At 45.3% G+C, this 19,801-nt stretch overlaps 1 protein-coding gene across 4 annotated transcripts in view; it reads right to left on the bottom strand.

The window, feature by feature from the left end:
* Positions 1-523: 523 nt before the first annotated feature.
* The window catches only part of LOC109903939 (SR-related and CTD-associated factor 8), a 42,298-nt gene continuing 23,020 nt past the window's right edge, over positions 524-19,801 (bottom strand). For 3 of the 4 annotated variants that reach the window (XM_031788271.1, XM_031788272.1, XM_031788273.1), the window contains exons 3-20: positions 13,305-13,349; positions 13,002-13,163; positions 12,554-12,704; positions 12,229-12,356; positions 11,605-11,787; positions 11,386-11,465; positions 10,378-10,477; positions 10,140-10,271; positions 9,516-9,628; positions 9,171-9,385; positions 8,504-8,604; positions 8,108-8,221; positions 7,643-7,799; positions 6,401-6,579; positions 4,848-4,986; positions 4,682-4,738; positions 4,298-4,510; positions 524-4,146 (exon numbers count right to left, since the gene is read on the bottom strand). In XM_031788271.1, the coding sequence (XP_031644131.1) occupies positions 1,943-4,146; positions 4,298-4,510; positions 4,682-4,738; positions 4,848-4,986; positions 6,401-6,579; positions 7,643-7,799; positions 8,108-8,221; positions 8,504-8,604; positions 9,171-9,385; positions 9,516-9,628; positions 10,140-10,271; positions 10,378-10,477; positions 11,386-11,465; positions 11,605-11,787; positions 12,229-12,356; positions 12,554-12,704; positions 13,002-13,163; positions 13,305-13,349 (4,473 nt within the window). In that variant the 3' untranslated portion in view covers positions 524-1,942. The remainder of the gene's footprint in view (positions 4,147-4,297; positions 4,511-4,681; positions 4,739-4,847; positions 4,987-6,400; positions 6,580-7,642; positions 7,800-8,107; positions 8,222-8,503; positions 8,605-9,170; positions 9,386-9,515; positions 9,629-10,139; positions 10,272-10,377; positions 10,478-11,385; positions 11,466-11,604; positions 11,788-12,228; positions 12,357-12,553; positions 12,705-13,001; positions 13,164-13,304; positions 13,350-19,801) is intronic. The other variant, XM_020500963.2, reaches the window with a different exon arrangement.

Below are 19,801 nucleotides of genomic sequence, written 5' to 3'. Positions count from 1 at the left end.
CTACTTCCCCAGAGTCAGATAAACTTGTGGATACCATTTTTGTCTCTGCGTGTGGTTTGAAGGAAGTTGCGCAAATAGTAACTAGCGTGAGCGCAATGAATTGAAGTCTATGGGTATCTTATACAGATACAAGTTTATCTGACTCCGGGGAAGTAGATAAAGGGCCTCGTTGCTAAAATTGTGAAGTATCCCTTTAAAATCAATGATCTTTTATTATTATTATGAAATGTAAATGTACTGTATTGTATTGATGTTAATCACTTCTTAATCCCAAAAACTAGCTAAATAAACAAAAACAAAGAATCTAAAGCCTACTGAATATGAAATATATTTTTTTACACAAAAAAGTAAGAAAACCACAGATGATGCAAAGCAAATGTCTATCTCATGAAAGAGAAAATAATCAGAGCGCTGTGAGTTAAAGCTGATCTTGTTCAACACAAAAATGATGGTGTGGAAACGGGGTCCCCGGTCTCTAACTTGGTCCCGATTAGGATTTACGACAATAAGAAGAAAAAATATATATGCTGATGTACCTTACACTTTATTCAACTTCACAACTCTGTTATAACATTTGCTTGTCTGAGAAATTCAGACTACTGAAACGTTCCTGGTAGTATAGTGTATCAACAGAAATGCACTGAATAGTATGGAGAACAAGACAAAGGAGAATAAATGGCTACAGGCCGGCATGCACACAGCTATGGAGTAAACAGACTGGTTGGTTCCCCCTACACACAGGCTAAGCGCTGTATAGACTGGCCAGATTTGATCACACAGACAGACAAGGGAGATAATTGTCTGTGTTACCAGCTTGATGGACAGACTGCCGTCTCCCTGAGGGGCTGTACAGTCTCAGGAAAATCAAAGCAGCACTTTGAGCACGTGTGGTGTATTTGGAGGCATCATGCTGAACAATAATCAATTCAAAAAGGCACAATCCGATCCCGAATAGTCACCCACCCAACAAAAGCATAGGAAAGTACAGAGTGAGCAGAAACTAAGTCATAAACAAATGAATCCATGGTCGCAAACAACAAACTAAAGAGCGGTGTAGATAGAATAGATTGATGTCAAAGCACTGGCACGTGCCTGACATCCTGCCTGACTTAATGGGGTACGACAACATCAAGTCAATGGCTTAACTACTGCAGTGACACAGCTGTTTGTATGTCACACCGCCACAAAATGCATATAGCGTCTGTGTAAAACATGACTCCACTGGTCCTGGGTCAGAAAATACACTCCTAAAGCATGTTAACAAACAAAGCATGTTTATTTCAAACTAAAACAGAATGCACCCAACATCCACCCTCTTATTTTGTTACCTTTTTTACTTTGTCCTTTGAATTCACTGCATTATGATGCACAAATCACAGACATTTATTTTAGGGATAACAGGTCATGTTTTTAATCTTTTAGGATGTTCCTTTTTAGAAGCAATTGTACTGGTCTCACTGTACGTAGGCTATATTCTGCTTATAGACAAGAAGCATATAGGACACCACAAAGGCATTCATTTAAAACGTTGCTGCAGCATCATTTAAAAGAAGAGACAAAACAGGCCAGCGACAGCTGTTTTCAAGTATTCCCTCATCTGGATTCAATCCATTGGAAACAGCCAGGATCCGTACACTCTTCCATAGGAAGGTCAACGCTCTTTTTCTCATTTACAATTCAAACATTTTGGCAAGCAATTTTCATTAAAAGTTCACCTTGCTTAAAATCGTGGGGGAGGCATAAAAATGAAAAAAATGAAAAAAAATAAAAAATATCACCTACCATTTAATCAGCTAGCGAGCCATCTACTGAAGTACACGTTATGTGAGAGATAAAATCAATTGTTAGGTTATCAGACAATATTATGTGAAATACTACCCAGGGTCCATTGGGTTGCTGACATGAGTACAGAGAAGAGACAACTTTACAAAATGATCTTTACCTACTGAGTGATGATTGTCCCCTCAGTGTCTGTTTTCTCTACCACTGGCTGTTTCTCAGCTTCCTCCATCGGCTCACTCAGTCCATTGTCTACATCCTTTGTGAAGGAGCAAGAGGCGACATGCTGCGAGGGATGCTGCTGGTCCAGGGGCTCCGGCAGGCATTGGGGCTCCACGGGGCTGTGTGTGAGGACCAGTGACATTGAGAGGGCAAGATTGGGGGACGGGGTAGTGGTGGGCTCAGCCACTGCGTCAGTGTCAACCCTCGACCCTGTTCCATTGACCCACCGAGATGGAGGTTCTACCATGGGTTCAGGTTCTTCCTGAGGTCTCCCTGACTCGTTGGCCCACCGGGGCTTCTCTGGCTCCCCCTGGGTGTCAGTGATCTCCTCTGGGGTGCGGGGGGCCTGTGGGGACAAGGCCTGGGGTGGGGACTGTGCATGTGATGATGACTGGCCCTGGGGAGGGGACTTTGTCTGGAAAGGGGAATGGGCAGGGTGCAGCAACTGGGCCTGAAGGGAAACCTGGTTTTGGGGTGGTGACTGGTTCTGAGGAGAGGATTGGGTCTGGGGTGAGGACTCAGACTTGGGGGACACATGTGTCTGGGGAGAGGAATGGAACTCTGCCTGGGGCTTAGGACCGGGGCGAGCTTCATTCTTGGCTTGAGTTGGAAACTGGGTGAACTGGGGTGGAGCTTTAGGTGGAGACTGGGATGACTGTTGAGAGGTTAGAGGTGGAGACTGGGATGGAGCTTGAATAAGAGACTGGGATGGGGCTTGAAGAAGAGACTGGGATGGGGCATGAAGAAGAGACTGGGATGGGGCTTGAAGAAGAGACTGGGATGGGGCTTGAAGAAGAGACTGGGATGGGGCTTGAAGAAGAGACTTGGTTGGGACATGAGATGTTGACCGAGTTAGGAGAGTTGGAGTTTGAAGCAGACCCGGTTTAGTTAGGAGTCCAGGTTTAGGTTGAAGCTTGGACTGTAGTTGCAGCAGGGCCTGAGGTTTGCCTTGGGTCAGGGAGAGGGTTGGGGTCAGGGTAGGAGTAGGGAGCAGGGGTTGTGGTAGAGGAAGAAGGGGTGTCCAGGCTCCACGCTTGTTACGTTCCCTCTCACGTTCCCTCTCCCGATCCTTCTCCCTCTCCTTTTCACGCTCTCTCTCCCGGTCACGCTCCTGCTCTCGTTCACGGTTGCCACGCTCACGGCCACGGTCCCTTTCTCTCTCGCGGTCCCTCTCCTTCTCACGGCTGTCTCTCTCACGCCGGTTGCCATTCATCTCCTTCCTGAAGTCAAAGTCCCTGTCCCGTTGCTGCCTGTCCCAAGGGCGCCGGCACTCATCCAAGTCCTGGGGCATGTCAGCATCAGTGAACTGTACTGCAGCATCAACTCCACCACGACTCCACGCCGGGCCCCCTCCAACACCACCAACACCACCAGTACATACTCCTCCTCCTACCCCTCCTACTGATCCAGCGCGGTTCTGGTTCTCAAAGCGGTTGGGAAAGTTCTGCCCTTGGTTAGGGCCAGGGCGCGCTTCCTGGAAGCCCTTGGAGACCGCGGCCGGAGAGCTCCGCATGTCACGCTCATCAAAGTCCCCTCTGAGTGGCCCCCAGCGACTCGAGGTCTGGGGGGTGAAGCCGGCGAGGGCCTGAAGCCGCCCTGCCACGCTGTCTCTAGCTGGCTCTCTCACTGGGGTCTGGAGCAGGGCAGGTCTGCCTCCGCCCAAACCCCCACCACCAGCTCCTCCACCCATGGACTCTCTGTGCTCCAGGGGAGGGGTCCTCAGTAGGCCTGTGCTCTGCTTCTCCTGGGGCGGAGGGAAGCGGTAGTCTTGGTCCCCTCCCTGCTGGCTATTGTCAGCTCCAGAGGAAGGCTCCTCCTCAGCCTTGGACATGCTTTCGTTTGGGGGGTTGGGCCCCCGGTTGAAGGCCTCCTCGGCCCTGTTGAAGCGTTCCATCTGGGAGGCCGCTCTGGCGCGTGCCTGGGCATGGAGGGACGCTTCCAGGAGGCTCTGTTGGGACAGGCCCTGCTGCATCAGGAGGGGGAACCGGGCACCGGCACCCTGGAGCATAGTAGGCCGGAGGTCCAGCGGCATCAGCCCAGGCATCCTCTGGCCAGGCAGGCCCTGCTGGTGCAGGGGGTGGGGAAGGGAAGCTGAGGGGTGCATCCCCAGAAGACCCATACCACGACTCATTGCATTCTGCATACCTAGAGAAAGAGGAACACTAGAGATTATTTAACAGTAAAAAGCAGGTCTTATCAGCGAAGTCTTGAGAATGTGAGAAGCTTTTCAAAAGTCATTAAGAACAAACAAAAGAAAGTCCAAACTTTCCTAGGTTATTGTTTGGTATCCTTTTACCTTGCAGTACTAACTCTGCAGCTGCATCCATGCCGTCAGCAGATTGGCCCATCTTGTCATTGGCTGCTTGCTGCGTCTGGACTCCAGGTTGAAGCTGGTTGAAGACCCCTTGTCCAGGGAGGGCAGAGGGCATGAAGCTCCCCGGGATAGTAGCTCCGTATGGGGAGTCCTTCATGCTGTCCTGAGCCTGCGACATGGAGGCCGGTACCAGAGCTGCAGGAGTGGGACAGAACATATAGGGCAATATCTTTAAAATAAATCAATTATGTTTAAATAAAGCAAGTCACTGGCTTCTTACAACAATTTAGGCAATATTTACTCCAAATGTAATGCATGTAATGACTTCTGACTTCTATAGACTCAGTCAGGTCATGCAGAACTTACATATAGGAGCTGAGCCCATGCCTGCTTGCTGAGGAACACCTGCTGTCTGCATGAAACCTACGGGAGGGAGAAACAACACACCATTATCTGGATTTCTAAACGATATATATATATTCTTTAATTCAATACTCTTCACTGGCAGCTGCATCCGACTGCTGTGTTTTACCTGGAGGAGGCTGGGAGGCGTTGAAACCCGCTCTGAGGAAGGGGGGCAGGGGGCCATAGCCTGGCGGGGGCATCGCCATGGAAACAGGGAAGGATGGAGGCACAAGACCCACGGCAGGGACAGCCTGAGCCACAGGGAGCTGAGAAGGGAACAGACAGGGGAGTTTAAACTATTGAAATGAGGGATGAGATGAACATGCAATGATGCGCTGTGATTCCTGTAACATCGTTTAACAATCAAATCACAGAATGTAGAGGAACAATAGTTTCCCACTGATAATCAGGTTAAGACCAACACTGTGAAAAAATACAACAGCAACATTAAAATGCTCTGGCTGTTGAGATGTTATAGCTGACTGACGAGTTGAATAAGGCCTTAATAAACCTGTGTGTGTGGGTAGGTATGCATGTCGGAGCTTAGTAGTAGGGATGAGCATTTGAAGTCATTTCACTATTCAAACAATATAATATATATTTTTCGGCCGGTTTCAGCAGAAGGATGGGGAGGGGCAAGAGAGAAGCAGGGGTGTGTGGGAGAGTGAGTGAGGCGCCATACTGGTTAGACAAACTTGTTCTTGCCATAGGTTATCTATCATACCATCTGATAGTGAGCCTGTCTTGACTGCATCAAATCACTGTAAAATAGCTAGCTAAATACAGTAGCCAGCTAGCTAGCTAAAGTACAACAATTCCATAGGAAACAACGGCCTACCTGTTGGTTGATCATTGTAGCTTACCCCTTCTCATTTAGCCAACTTAAATCCATCATTTTTATTCCCGTTTGCGTCGACTAGATATCTCCCACTTCACTTGCTACACATGGAGCCTCTGACTCTAGCGCCACTGATTGACCGACAATAACAACCAGATAAAAGTGTGAAACGTGTGTGTGGGCTGCCGGTGAGTCTTTATGGGGTGCACTCATTAAAACTATCGTTTTATACAAATGTCATCGTCTGTCTTTCTAGGCTATATAGCAATGTCACATTTTTATACGTTTTTTTTTAGACAATGTCACTTCATTGTTAAAATAGGCCTATATATTTGGGGTATTTAGTAAATCGAATACCAACGTCCATTCAGATATTCGAATAACCAGGCATATCCCTACTTAGCAGACACAGATGAACTCTGAGGTGAGTTGAATACTAATTACCTAAACACTTCCCCCACCTACTGAGCCAAACCTTCTCACGAGGCCCACCCAAGAACAAAGAAACGGGCTGGGTATCCTGCATTCCCTCAACAACCCCATCACAAAGGAGACAGGAAGAGAAACCTGAGGCCACTCTAAACACTTGAGGCTAAGCACCCCACAGACAGGGCAGGCAGCTAGCACTAATCACAGGAAGACTATGGTGTTCAGTTTCACACCACTGGCCTCATGGTAGATGCTTAGTACAGAGGAAATGGAAATGTGAGGGGCCCGGTAAATTCCACCCTCTCACTCACTCACACACACATTTAAAGGATGATGAAAGCAATGCACAAAACAACGTATTTATGCTTAAACGTTGAATGTTAGTTATTGTTAGATCTCTGAGGTTTGGGTACCTGTACAGGCATCATGGAGACCTGTTGGCTGAAGGCCTCCTGTTGACTGAAAGCCTCCTGTTGGCTGAAAGCCTCTTGTTGGGTCTGTTGGGTGTTGGTGGCTGTCATGGGTTCAACGCTCACAGCCTGGCTCACAGCTTCCTTCATTGGCTCTGGCGCATTCTTGGCTGCTTCCCACTCTACAGTTAAAATAAAACAGAGGATTAGAGAATAAGATTGAATGTACGACACTTGAATGTTCGTTTTTTGTTACTTTGATTTCTTATCCGTATTTTTTTTAACTGCATTGTTGGTTAGGGGCTCAGTAAGTAAGCATTTCACTGTAAGGTCTACCTAGACCTGTTGTATTCAGCATTTCACTGTAAGGTCTACCTAGACCTGTTGTATTCAGCATTTCACTGTAAGGTCTACCTAGACCTGTTGTATTCAGCATTTCACTGTAAGGTCTACCTAGACCTGTTGTATTCAGCATTTCACTGTAAGGTCTACCTAGACCTGTTGTATTCAGCATTTCACTGTAAGGTCTACCTAGACCTGTTGTATTCAGCATTTCACTGTAAGGTCTACCTAGACCTGTTGTATTCAGCATTTCACTGTAAGGTCTACCTAGACCTGTTGTATTCAGCATTTCACTGTAAGGTCTACCTAGACCTGTTGTATTCAGCATTTCACTGTAAGGTCTACCTAGACCTGTTGTATTCAGCATTTCACTGTAAGGTCTACCTAGACCTGTTGTATTCAGCATTTCACTGTAAGGTCTACCTAGACCTGTTGTATTCAGCATTTCACTGTAAGGTCTACCTAGACCTGTTGTATTCAGCGCATTTGATTTGATAGTTACATCTACCCTGCCCTGCTGGGGTCTATTTATCCAGTGTCATGTTTCTCTGTGGGAAGTCCTTCTCTGATAAACCCAAATCGTAACAAAAGTAAGCAAATGCCAGGAAATATGTTTAGTGTCAAGAGAGTTAATGTGTGTGGGTGAGAGAATGTGTCTCCTGTTTTTTGTGTGTGTCCAGTGTGTGTGTCCAGTGTGTGTGGGTGTGTGTGTCCAGTGTGTGTGGGTGTGTATATCCAGTGTGTGTGTATATCCAGTATGTGTGTACAGTGTGTGTGTGGGCATGTATATCTAGTGTGTGTGTGTGTGTGTGTCTTTTGTTTGTTTATAAGTCATCTCTAGTGTTGATCCTGCGTGCCCTATATGACAAGGGCATCAGCATGTAGCCTGCTGTGTCTGCTCACCGGCGTTGACAGTCTCCTGGTCGATCATGCCTCCCTCAGCAAAGCCGTCCAGGTCGTCCAACTTGACCTTCTCCCAGGGGATGTAGGTGACCCCCAGGTCCATGTCCCAGAACTGCTTATACTCCTGCTTCACTCCCTTATTCAGTGCCCACGCAATCTGAACACAGCAAGAGAACACACACATACAGAACAGAACATACAAATGTCAGGGGAAGCATAAAAGAGCAGAAATATTGAGGCTATTTGAGTCCCAACAGGAGAGAATAAAATATGTACCAGCTGGGTTGCTATGAGGTGAGTGGTATGGTAAGTGAGAAGCCCAATAATTTAAAAACATTACACACACAGGAGGACATGTCCTGACTGCAGCCAAATGGAAATCACATCACAGAACAACATGGAGCGGGGGGAACCTCGGCGGTATAAAAATGAGCAGGAACTGTAAGGAAATATAACGGACTTCACCTTGATAATCTTGGAGACGACCTTGAATGAACCAGTGCTGAGTTTCTGTCTGGCGCAGTAGGCATCCTGTCTGTGGACCATACAGATGTAGGCACAGCCACGAGGAGGGATCATCTATAGAAGGAAAGAGATAGAGGGATGTAGACAAAGAGTGGATGAAAGTAAGATGGTTAGGCAGTTAATAACCCACAGTAAAGTCAGAATTTGCTAATAAAAAGTGCCTGCTCTGGCTTACAGAGCCAAGTTAGTCCTTTAAACTGGACACAGTTGTGATGATTCACATTTCCCTCAGGTCAGAGGTGACAAACGCCTGCTAAACCACATAACGAGCAGAGGTTAATGGAGTCAACTCAGGCTCACTCGGAGACGGAGAGAGAGAGAGGACGCTCTACTCACATTGATCGACTCAATCTGACCAAACTCTTCAAACAGGTTGGTGAGGTCCTGCGGACTGGCCTTCTTGTCCACCTGTCCCACCCACAGAGTGGTGCTGCACACTGAGGACAAGGTAGAGAGGAGGTGGTGGCTTAAATCATTAAAAAGGTGGTAAGTGTGCACCAAGTCTGGAACCAACAGGACCCTGAACATATTCTACCCCCAAGCCATAACACCGCTAAATAGTAAACCAAATAGCTACCCGGACTATCTGCATTGACCCCCCCCTTTGCACTAACTCTTTTTGATCACATACCTGCTGCTACTGTTTATTATCCATCCTATTGCCGCACCTATATGTACATATCTACCTTAATTACCTCGTATCGACTCGGTACTGGTACCCCGTGTATCTAACCAAGTTATTCTTACTCATTGTGTATTTTTCTATAATTTTTTCCCCTCTGCTTTGTTGGGAAGGGCCCAGAAGTAAGCAATTCATTGTTAGTCTGCACCGGTTGCTTACGAAGCATGTAACAAATAACATTTGATTAAAAAAATATAAAGAAAGAAGTGACTGTGGACATTTCTATGATTAGTGCTACACAGAAACAGGGTAAGAGTTATTAGTCAAGGTGAAGGGGTCAGCGAAGAGGGAAAAAGGTGCCGTATTGAAAGCTTGTTTTACCACTGAGAAACCTGGATCGGATGGGAGGCAGTCCTTTCTTCTGGCGCTCTTTCTCTCGCTCGCGGGCCTCTTGTCTCTCGCTGGAGTAGGACCGCGACGACTTCCTCTTCCGCTCTCTGGAGCGTGATCGCGACCGCTTACGGTGTTTCCGTTTCCGAGAGCCTGACCGTGATCTGGACCGTCTCTTCCTGGGAGATCTAGAGTAGAGGGTTATTCTGAAGGTAATTGTGATGCAAGTAGTCGTGGTAAGATCAACATGGATGGTGGTGCTATAATCTGCGACTCTGCAAAGTGTCTCAGATAGCCTTATGGACTGTTTCTCTCAGATTGGGTCCCTCGACTCACCTTGATCGTGACCTAGAACGTGTTCTTGACCGCGTGTCGACCGTCTTGGACTTCTTGTCCTCTGGTTCGAAGCGCTCTTCCTCCATCTCTGGCCCGTCATCCAGGTCCATGTCCTATAACACAGGCATCATTACAACGGAGCTCTACTTACAAAGACAACAGTGCTCGAACAATCGCAGAGATGACTTATTATATATACACACACACACAGTCAAAAGTTTGGACACACCTACTCATTCAAGAGTTTCTTTATTTTTTACTATTTTCTATATTGTAGAATAATAGTGAAGACATCAACACTATGAAATAACACATATGGAATCATGTAGTAACCAAAAAGTGTTCAACAAACTTTGGGGAATGCCAAGTGTGTGCAAAGCTGTCATCAAGGGAAAGGTTGGCTACTTTGGAGAATCAAATATAAAATATATTTTGATTTGTTCAACACTTTATTGGTTACTACATGATTCCATATGTGTTATTTCATAGTGTTGATGTCTTCACTATTATTCTACAATGTATAAAAATAGTAAAAATAAAGAAAAACCCTGCGTGTGTGTCAACTTTTGACTGGTACTGTAAATATTGGTTCAGCCAAAGTCATTGAGGAAAACAAGGGCTTACCTGCTGCTGGTTGTCAATTGAGTCGTCCGTCTTGTTTTGCGGCGCCGGGTGCTGTGATTGGCTGCTGCTCTGTTGGGGCATGGCCGTGTTCTCAGACCCAAATATTCCATCCTGCCCTTCCATGTTCATGGACTGGAAGAAAGTCAAAAGGTTATACTGTCAAGAGGGTTTCAATACATGGATATGACAAGCAAACAATAATTGACCCCATAAGTCTCTGGAGGTGATATGTAGGTACCTTCTGCTGGTGCTCCATGAGCTGCTTCTGGAAGTGCTCCAGGTTCTGCTGCTGCAGCTGCTCAGCCAGCTGGTGGAAGATGGAGTCAGACACCATGGGCCTGGAGGGAGACGGGGAAGACAGACAGGGGAGACGTGTCAATAGTTCAGTTAACTACCGTTCCGTCACACAGGTAGAGGGCAGACAAAGTGCATACACACAACCGGTGACATATTCCACAACAGGGCTCTCCAACCCTGTTCCTGGGTTGTCCAACCTGGGCTCTCCAACCCTGTTCCTGGGTTGTCCAACCTGGGCTCTCCAACCCTGTTCCTGGGTTGTCCAACCTGGGCTCTCCAACCCTGTTCCTGGGTTGTCCAACCTGGGCTCTCCAACCCTGTTCCTGGGTTGTCCAACCTGGGCTCTCCAACCCTGTTCCTGGGTTGTCCAACCTGGGCTCTCCAACCCTGTTCCTGGGTTGTCCGACCTGGGCTCTCCAACCCTGTTCCTGGGTTGTCCGACCTGGGCTCTCCAAACCTGTTCCTGGGTTGTCCGACCTGGGCTCTCCAAACCTGTTCCTGGGTTGTCCAACCTGGGCTCTCCAACCCTGTTCCTGGGTTGTCCAACCTGGGCTCTCCAACCCTGTTCCTGAGTTGTCCAACCTGGGATCTCCAACCCTGTTCCTGGGTTGTCCAACCTGGGCTCTCCAACCCTGTTCCTGAGTTGTCCAACCTGGGCTCTCCAACCCTGTTCCTGAGTTGTCCAACCTGGGTTCTCCAACCCTGTTCCTGGGTTGTCCAACCTGGGTTCTCCAACCCTGTTCCTGGAGAGCTACCGTTGTGTAGGTTTTCGCGCCAACCCTAATCTACAGCACCTGATTTCTAATAATTAGTTGGTTGATAAACTGAATCAGGTTAGTTACAACTGAGGTTGGATTGAAAACCTACAGGAGGGTCACTCTCCAGGAACAGGGTTGGAAAGCCCTGTTCCACAGGATCTTAGATGTTTTAGGTTGATGTTCACGCTTACATCTGGGATGATTGGGCGTCCTTTTTGGTGTCTTCAGAGCGTTCTGAATCGTTCCCAAAGTCAAAATGGCCCAACATTTTCTGCAACACATGGAGAAAGACAATTATTAAAATACAGATCTGAGAGTCACGTAGTACGTAGTTATCACACAAAACATTCAAAAGTTACAACCAAACATACTTCCATTCCATGTATGTGTCTGTGGCCTTGATCTCTCACCTTGTTGAAGGAGGAGATCCTCTGCTCCAGGGGGTTGAGCTGCATGGGGTTGGCTGTGGCGGCTGCAGTGAGCTGTGCCGTCAGAGCCTGCAACTGGACCACCAGTCCTGCATCCAACGCCTGAAGCAGAGATGGCTGGGGCTTCTGCTGCTGCATTTGCAGGCTCTGCACCAGCTGCTGGAGCTGTTACACAGATACACAAACAGATAGACAGGGTTAGAGTAGGAGACTTTGCAAGGCTCCATCTGGTCATTTTTCAAAGGAAAGTTTTGTAAACAAAGGAGCATCAGAAAGGTCAGAAGTTCAAGATCAAAAGTGTCTGTGTTCACTATCATTAGTCTCCATTATACAGACTCAAGTCGAAACAAAAAAAGGGATACTGGGAGATTCTGGCAATTGAGTAGTTACTGTACTTCGAGACTTCATGTTACTGCGCTAATGCTAGTTAGTTTTGTGAGTCAATATTATCTCCAACTTCGGTCATAATGCACTCAAGAGTTCATCTGACTCTGGGTAAGAAAAACTTAATTGACAGAATTAAAACATGACAACAATCTGAGCTGAGCTTCAAATTCGATATTGAATTGACAGGCTGAGGATCAGGGAGATGCTGTGCAGACCGACCTGTTGGCCGTGTGGACTCTGCAGGATCTGGGCCACAGCAGCTACAGTGTCTGTGTTGGAGAACTGTGACGCCCAGTCAGGCAGACTGGATACGATGTTGGCTGGGGTGGCCGGGGTCGCTGGTGTACCTAGACACAAACACAGAACATCAATCATGAGAAATCAATAACAAAACAAACATCTACATTTGAAGCTGATTAAAGAGCCAATACCTAAATCACAAGGCAGCCTCTGAGTATTTTGTGTCAGTTCAGGAGAGAGGACTATTTCGCCACTAGGTGTCAGTATAGAGCTATATGTCTTATGGATCTGTTGTGTGACTGACCAGGCGTGTTGACTGCAGCATCGCGGCTGGTCATGACTGGGGTGACACTGGGAGGGGGAAGTCCTGCAGCCATGTCGAGCAACGGCTGGATGATGTCACTCTTGAAGACGGCGTTCTTCTGCCAGAGGTTGAGGACCCTGACAATCTTACTCTGGAACACAACGGACGGAAGAATAAGCTGCTAGACAAGATCCGACTGACACAACCAATTAAAACTAGACCCCTGCAGCGAATGAGTCTGTCTAAAAGTTAATGCTGTATACAAATTTAGAGTATGAAAAGAACATATTCATTGTTAATATGGTTTTTCAAACAATGCTACAGACCAGATCTATCACTAACAGTACAGAGGATATGTGTAGTCAGAGCTAGAAGAGGAGGTGAAAGCTAGAACAGTGTTTCTGAATAGAGAAACCAGAGAGCTGTCTTTGTTCCCACTGTGACCCACCTTGTCATCTGAGGGGCAGCGGTAGAGATGTTGGAAGGTTCCGATGATATTTTTGCTGAAGCGCGGGGCAAACACATCCTTGTCCTGGCCAAACTGGTGCCGTGACTGCCGCACGATGGAGTCCATGACATACAGGCCTGGGACCTTATACTCTGGCTTGCACTGTCAACACAACAAGGCTGTTTAGCGTCTGTGGGGTGAACGACCTATGATTGGCATCTATCCCATTCATATGGGTAGCATAGATTTGTGTTTTATTTTACTCTGTTTGGGACTGGTAAAACTAAAAGAAGAGAAACTCACTTTCTGAACAAATTTTTCCACGCCCTGGACAACATGTTTGTAGTACTGAAAGAGAAGGGGGAAAAAAATAAGAAAAGACGCCTTGTGACACCCCACCAAAACATCAACTACAAGCATCCCTGGAGACAAAGACCTGAAACTGGTAAAAGACAGCGGTTACAGCATTACCAACAGCAGTATCGGTGAAACCAAGAGCAATTACATTATGCCAAGTGACACAAACTAGGGATGGGTACTTGAAAAAATTTCACTATTCGCAAAATATTGCAGCAGTGCGATTGGCAGGGAGTTTTACACAGGAGGGAGAGTGAAAGAGAGTAGCCATACAGACTCACGGTATTTAGACAAAATTATAGATTCCATTTGTTATGTAGACTACCTGGGCGGCAGGTAGCCTAGTAGTTAGAGCGTAGGACTAGTAACCGAAAGGTTGCAAGATCGAATCCCCGAGCTGACATGGTAAAAATCTGTCGTTCTGCCCCTGAACAAGGCAGTTAACCCACTGTTCCTAGGCCGACATTTAAAATAAGAATTTCTTCTTAACTGACCTGCCTAATTAAATAAAGGTAAAATAAAATAAAAAATCCTATCTGGTAGTGCATCCATCAAATTGATGTAAAGAAGCTAGCTATGTCAGCCAGCTAGCTGGCTACCTAAGCTAAAGGTAATGAAGGCTATTTTGCTGATCTTCCTGTCCTCGGCTTCCCATCCTTGTAGTTGTTGCCAACTCATCTAACTAATTCCGTAAATTGTAATTGACAAGAGATTTCCAACGTTGGAGCCATTGACTAGACATTGCCACTTTTATAGGCCGACAACAACAAGAAATGTGTGAAAGCCATGTAGGCTACTACAGTATGTATTTTTACGGGGCTCACATCATAAAATCCACAATCAAAATTTAGCTGTTTTACTGAATTAACAATTTCAAATGCCATGGTATATCCCATTGTCTTACATACGTTAACGTGTCAATTCCACCTGCACTGATCGGTTGAGGGACGAGCGTCGCGGAGGAGTGACACCATCTGACGTGAGATTGTGTAGCAATGTCACATAGATCACTTAATTTAGACAAAGACTTTTCATTGTTAAAATACACCTATGATTTTTCTTTCTTCAAAAATGAATAGCAGCCCCCATCCCTAAATAACAAGCAAGTATCCACATTAGGGCAGCATTAGTTGATTAACATTTGCGTAATGAATTACAGTACATGACCAAAAGTATGTGGACACCTGCTCGTCAAACACCTGCTCGTCTCCATCCAAAGTCAAGGGCATTAATATGGAGTTTTTCCCCCCTTTGCTGCTGTAACAGCCTCCGCTCTTCTGGGAAGGCTTTCCACTAGACGTTGGAACATTGCTGAAGGGACTTGCTTCCATTCAGCCACAAGAGCATTAGTGAGTCCTGGCACTGATGTTGGGCGATTAGGCCGGGCTTGCAGTCGGCATTCCAATTCATCCCAAGGGTGTTTGGTGGGGTTGAGGTCAGGGCTCTGTGCAGGCCAGTCAAGTTCTTCCACACCAATCTTGACAAACCATTTCTATATGGACATCGCTTTGTGCACGGGACCCTCCCCAAACTGTTGCCACAAAGTTGGAAGCACAGAATCGTCTAGAATGTCATTGTACGATGTAGCGTTAAGATTTAGCTTCAATGGATCAAAGGGGCCTAGCCTGAACCATGAAGAACCCCAGACCATTATTCCTCCTCCACAAAATGTTACAGTTGGAGCTGTGTTTGGCAGGTAGCGTTCTCCTGGCATCTGACAAACCCAGATTCATCCGCCAGACAGTGAAGCGTGATTCATCACTCCAGAGAACGCGTTTCCACTGCTCCGTAGTCCAATGGCGGCGAGCTTTACACCGCCCTAGCCAACGCTTGGCATCGTGCATGGTGATCTTGTGTGCGGCTGCTCAGCCATGGAAACCCATTTCACGAAGCTCCCGACGAACATTTATTGTGCTGACGTTTCTTCCAGGCGCAGTTTGGAACTCAGTACTGATTGTTGCAAACAAGGACAGACGACTTTTACAAGCTACAGGCTTCAGCACTTGTTGGTCCCGTTCTGTGAGCTTGTGTGGCCTACCACTTCGCGGCTGAGTTGTTGTTGGAAAAGTGGCATCCTGACGGTCCCACATTGAAAGTCACTGAGCTCTTCAGTAAGGCCATTCTCCTGCCAATCTTCGTCTATGGTGATTACATGGCTGTGTGCTCAACTGTATACACCTGTCAGCAACGGGTGTGGCTGAAATAGTCTAATTGACTAATTTGAAGGGGTGTCCACATACTTCTGTGAAAATCTTTGGATACATCACAAAAACAATTAATTGGGAATGAAATTGATTTCATGTTTTCCTTTCAAAACGACGGTATATGCTAAATAGGCTTATGTCTTGATGTCTCAGTCTAGCTAGGCCTATTTCTCGCGTCTTGAAGGGGAAAACACGAGAAGACCAAATAACTGATTCACAATAGGAGAAAATCAAGTTGACCAATGAAAAACAGAAGTTATACATTGGCATTGACCCAATGAAATATGAACTGCTGAAAGTAAGGTCATTCCTTTGCATTCAAGCCATCTTCTCAGCTGCCTGCCACCATATTAAAGAGTCATTGATTCCTTTGATTAATTGGTGCTGTAGTGTTTAGGCAACACGGTGGTACGGAAGGGAGGAATGGTGGGGACTGCAAAGACCTTTGGGTGACTAAAGTATATGCAGAGAGGTAGGCTATGCTGTCTTAGACATAGTGCAGCCTGGCTTATTGAAGACTCCACAGAACAGTGTAGTCTGGAGGATTGTGCAGAATCATTTCACAAGGCTTATAACACCACAAAGAGAGAGAAAGAGGGAGAATAAGAATGAAGGAGTGAATGGGAACATCACCAAATAGAGGAATTGCACACAGTCATGTGTTTGAATGAGTGAATCGTTCAATTTCTTTGCCTCATCCAGAGTTAATAGATACTTGCCGACTCGTGATGCACTACACCTGTCCCATTACAGCTAGTGATGTAGGTTTACTACAGTGCGGCTGGGATAAAAATATTAAGGAAAGCAACAACAACAAAAAATAACTGGCTTCAGCGCTCAACTACTGCGCTACTGGCCAACAGGTGTAATAGTGTTCAACAGTGAACACCCGGTGAGGTGAAGCCAAAGGCACATTCCCATATTGGGGATGTAAATAAATAAAAATAGGCTACACCTTTCTTATCTATAATGATTCCCAGCCCTGCATCCCTTCTACTCTCTTTACACACACAGTAACATGTTCACCCATCTTATTACACACAAATCTACCATGCAACATTTACTTGATAATTGAAAGCTGTCAATAGATTGTGTGAAAGGTAAAACAAGTGATCCATACATACAAGGCAAGCACATCAGGCAAAAGTGGACCACAGGGCCAAATGGGATAAGTGGTGCCATGCAACACTAGCAGAACTGCTAGCAGATGGCGCTAAATGCAATTTATTCCTCCAGATTACAGAACAAAGTATTTCTACAGGTTGCCTATACTTTGACAAACATGCATTGCAGTGCGGGGCACTTTGGACACACGGAGGAGCTATAAAGAAGTGCCCAGGAAATATTACTTCGATACCTTGTCCTGCATATCTTTCTTAGAGCTAGTAGTGGGTCTATATTTTGCACTGTGACATCTCAAAGGCCTTGACAGCAAATATACATATCAGTCATCTGCACACATTCTGCAAGCAAGTTCACATCCATTCTCAAGGTCAAGTCAGAGCTGCTAGACGTCATATAAGACCAGTTAATATTACTAATATTTGTTTTTTTGTTTTCACTTGCAAACAGAAATGGAGGCACACACAAGAAAAGTATCTTTGTCTCACCGAAGCAAATACATTAAACACATAACACTAGCGAGAGAAACTCCCAACATGGTAGCCATGTAGAATAGCCAGGCTACATTGAGGGAGGGTTTTGAATGGGGCAAAACGCAAGCATTGAAAACTTGAGACAGACACTGCTCACAGATGCTTTATAACAATAGGATTAAGGAATGATTCAACCTATCAGTTGCCCGAGTTGTTCAACTACAACCTCTATAGGCCATTCCAAAAAATATATGTTCAAATGACTAAACCAATGAAGCCGATAACATGTAGGCTAAATGAGCTCATAGCCCTGTCTGAAACTAGTTCAGTGTCAGTGAGCCAAAAAGACAGAGCTCCAATCATCCCAGCAACACAACACGGTCAGAAAGCTATGATGAGTTGTACGTACATTCTTCAATACATGGCCAAATTTGCACAGAATGGGGTTTGTCCAGTTTAAGTCCTAATGATTTCTACAGTGTGTGAAAATAGTAGGCCTACATTTCTTAGTCAATCCTGCCAATGTTATTTGTACCTGGGTTTCTAAACTTGTAATGCAAGGCAGCATAGCCAGAGTTGTTTATCCCTACCCAAGTTGTTTATCCCTACCCAAGTTGTTTATCCCTACCCAAGTTGTTTAACCCTACCCAAGTTGTTTATCCCTACCCAAGTTGTTTATCCCTACCCAAGTTGTTTATCCCTACCCAAGTTGTTTAACCCTACCCAAGTTGTTTATCCCTACCCAAGTTGTTTATCCCTACCCAAGTTGTTTTTCAGTCAAGTATTGTAGCACAAACTGCACACTATGTGGGGCAACAGAACTGCCATATAATTTAGGCTAGGTTTACTTACCCTATCATCATCATGTTCTGGGAATAAATCACATTCTCAAATGGCTGAACCAACTTCAAATTCACGCAACTCAAATGTTTGCAAAACATCTCAAACGGACATCAATGCATGGTTTAGGCCCGACTTCTCAGTGCACAAATTAGGCTAGATTTTGGGGGATTTTAAATGAACTATTACCCCATAAGAACACACAGAAAAAAAAGCATTATGGAAACTTGGATACAAGTGGCAAGTAGAGAAGCAAATAACCAGAAAACGTACTCACTCAAAACACACAAATGTTGAGTGAATAATGAGATGAGTCTATTTGCAATTGGAAAAGCTAGGCCTTATCTTTACATTACGTTGGAAATCTGGACCGAAAACCTGAGCAAACTGGGTTACATTTAAAAAATGTTACTCCTTTAAAATTCCCCCACAATATCTGTGCCGAAATGGGGCAATTAGGCTACAGTCACAAACAGGGAAAAGGAAAATGGTGCTGGGAGTGACAGAGAACATACTCTTGCTTTCAACAAATGTGTTAAGACAGGATATGTCAACAATGACTGACAGTGAATGTGTAGACATGCCTAGCATGTAATTCAATGCTAGCAAAGTTGTAAATAAAACACAATACCAATAAAAACTGAACAGGGGCTCGTTTGATTGATGCATTGGTAGGCCATATCGATATCAGTCAACTCTGAATGGGTTATTGTTGCTCATATATTTCTTCAGTGCCATGTTGGGTGCAAAAAACCCACTGTGGCAACTAGGCCTACAGTCCAGTAAAAACACCGATTAAAACGTTATGGTCATGGAATAGGCTATTTGGTGCAACATCATAGCACTCAAGACACAGTTTGCCACTCTCTGTAGGCCGGTATATCATTCCCCCCCAGGCTAGAATAAGACTGGGCTAGGGAGAGATCGTGTGTCAAATGTCAAGATGACATTCAGACTGCAATCTTGGTACACACTCATTTTCAAAGACATGAGCAACACAGAGTTGACTGATATCAACCTATAAATGAAGGCCCAAACAGATATTGGCAAGTCAAATTCAAGGACTTTCAGGAACTATTTCAAGCGATTAATTGTAATTTTCAAGGACCTCAACCTTATACAATTGTATCATTTATATAATTGTACATACAGTGCAGTCGGAAAGTATTCAGACCCCTTGACTTCTTCCACATTTTGTTATGTTACAGCCATATTCTAAAATGTATACAAATATTCCCCCCCCCAATCTACACACAATACCTCATGACAAAGCAAAAACAGGTTTTTAGAAACTTTAGCAAATGTATTAAAAATAAACTGAAATATCACATTTACATACAGTTGAAGTCGGAAGTTTAGTCCACACTCCACACATTTCTTGTTAACAAACTATCGTTTTGGCAAGTCGGTTAGGAGATCTACTTTGTGCATGACAAGTCATTTTTCCAACAATTGTTTACAGACCGATTATTTCACTGTATCACAATTCCAGTGGGTCAGAAGTTTACATACACTAAGTAGACTGTGCCTTTAAACAGCTTTGAAAATTCCAGAAAATGTCATGGCTTTAGATGCTTCTGATAGGCTAATTGACATCATTTGAGTGAATTGGAGGTGTACCTGTGGACGTATTTCAAAGCCTACCTTCAACCTCAGTGCCTCTTTGCTTGACATTATATGGAAAATCAAAAGAAATCAGCCAAGACACCAGAAAAAAACTTTGTAGACATCCACAAGTCTGGTTCATCCTTGGGAGCAATTTCCAAATGCCTGAAGGTACCACGTTCATCTGTACAAACAATAG

This window comes from Oncorhynchus kisutch, linkage group LG14 (assembly GCF_002021735.2).
Source record: "Oncorhynchus kisutch isolate 150728-3 linkage group LG14, Okis_V2, whole genome shotgun sequence".
Taxonomy (NCBI): Eukaryota; Metazoa; Chordata; class Actinopteri; order Salmoniformes; family Salmonidae; genus Oncorhynchus; species Oncorhynchus kisutch.
This window is presented reverse-complemented; position numbering and strand designations above follow the sequence as displayed.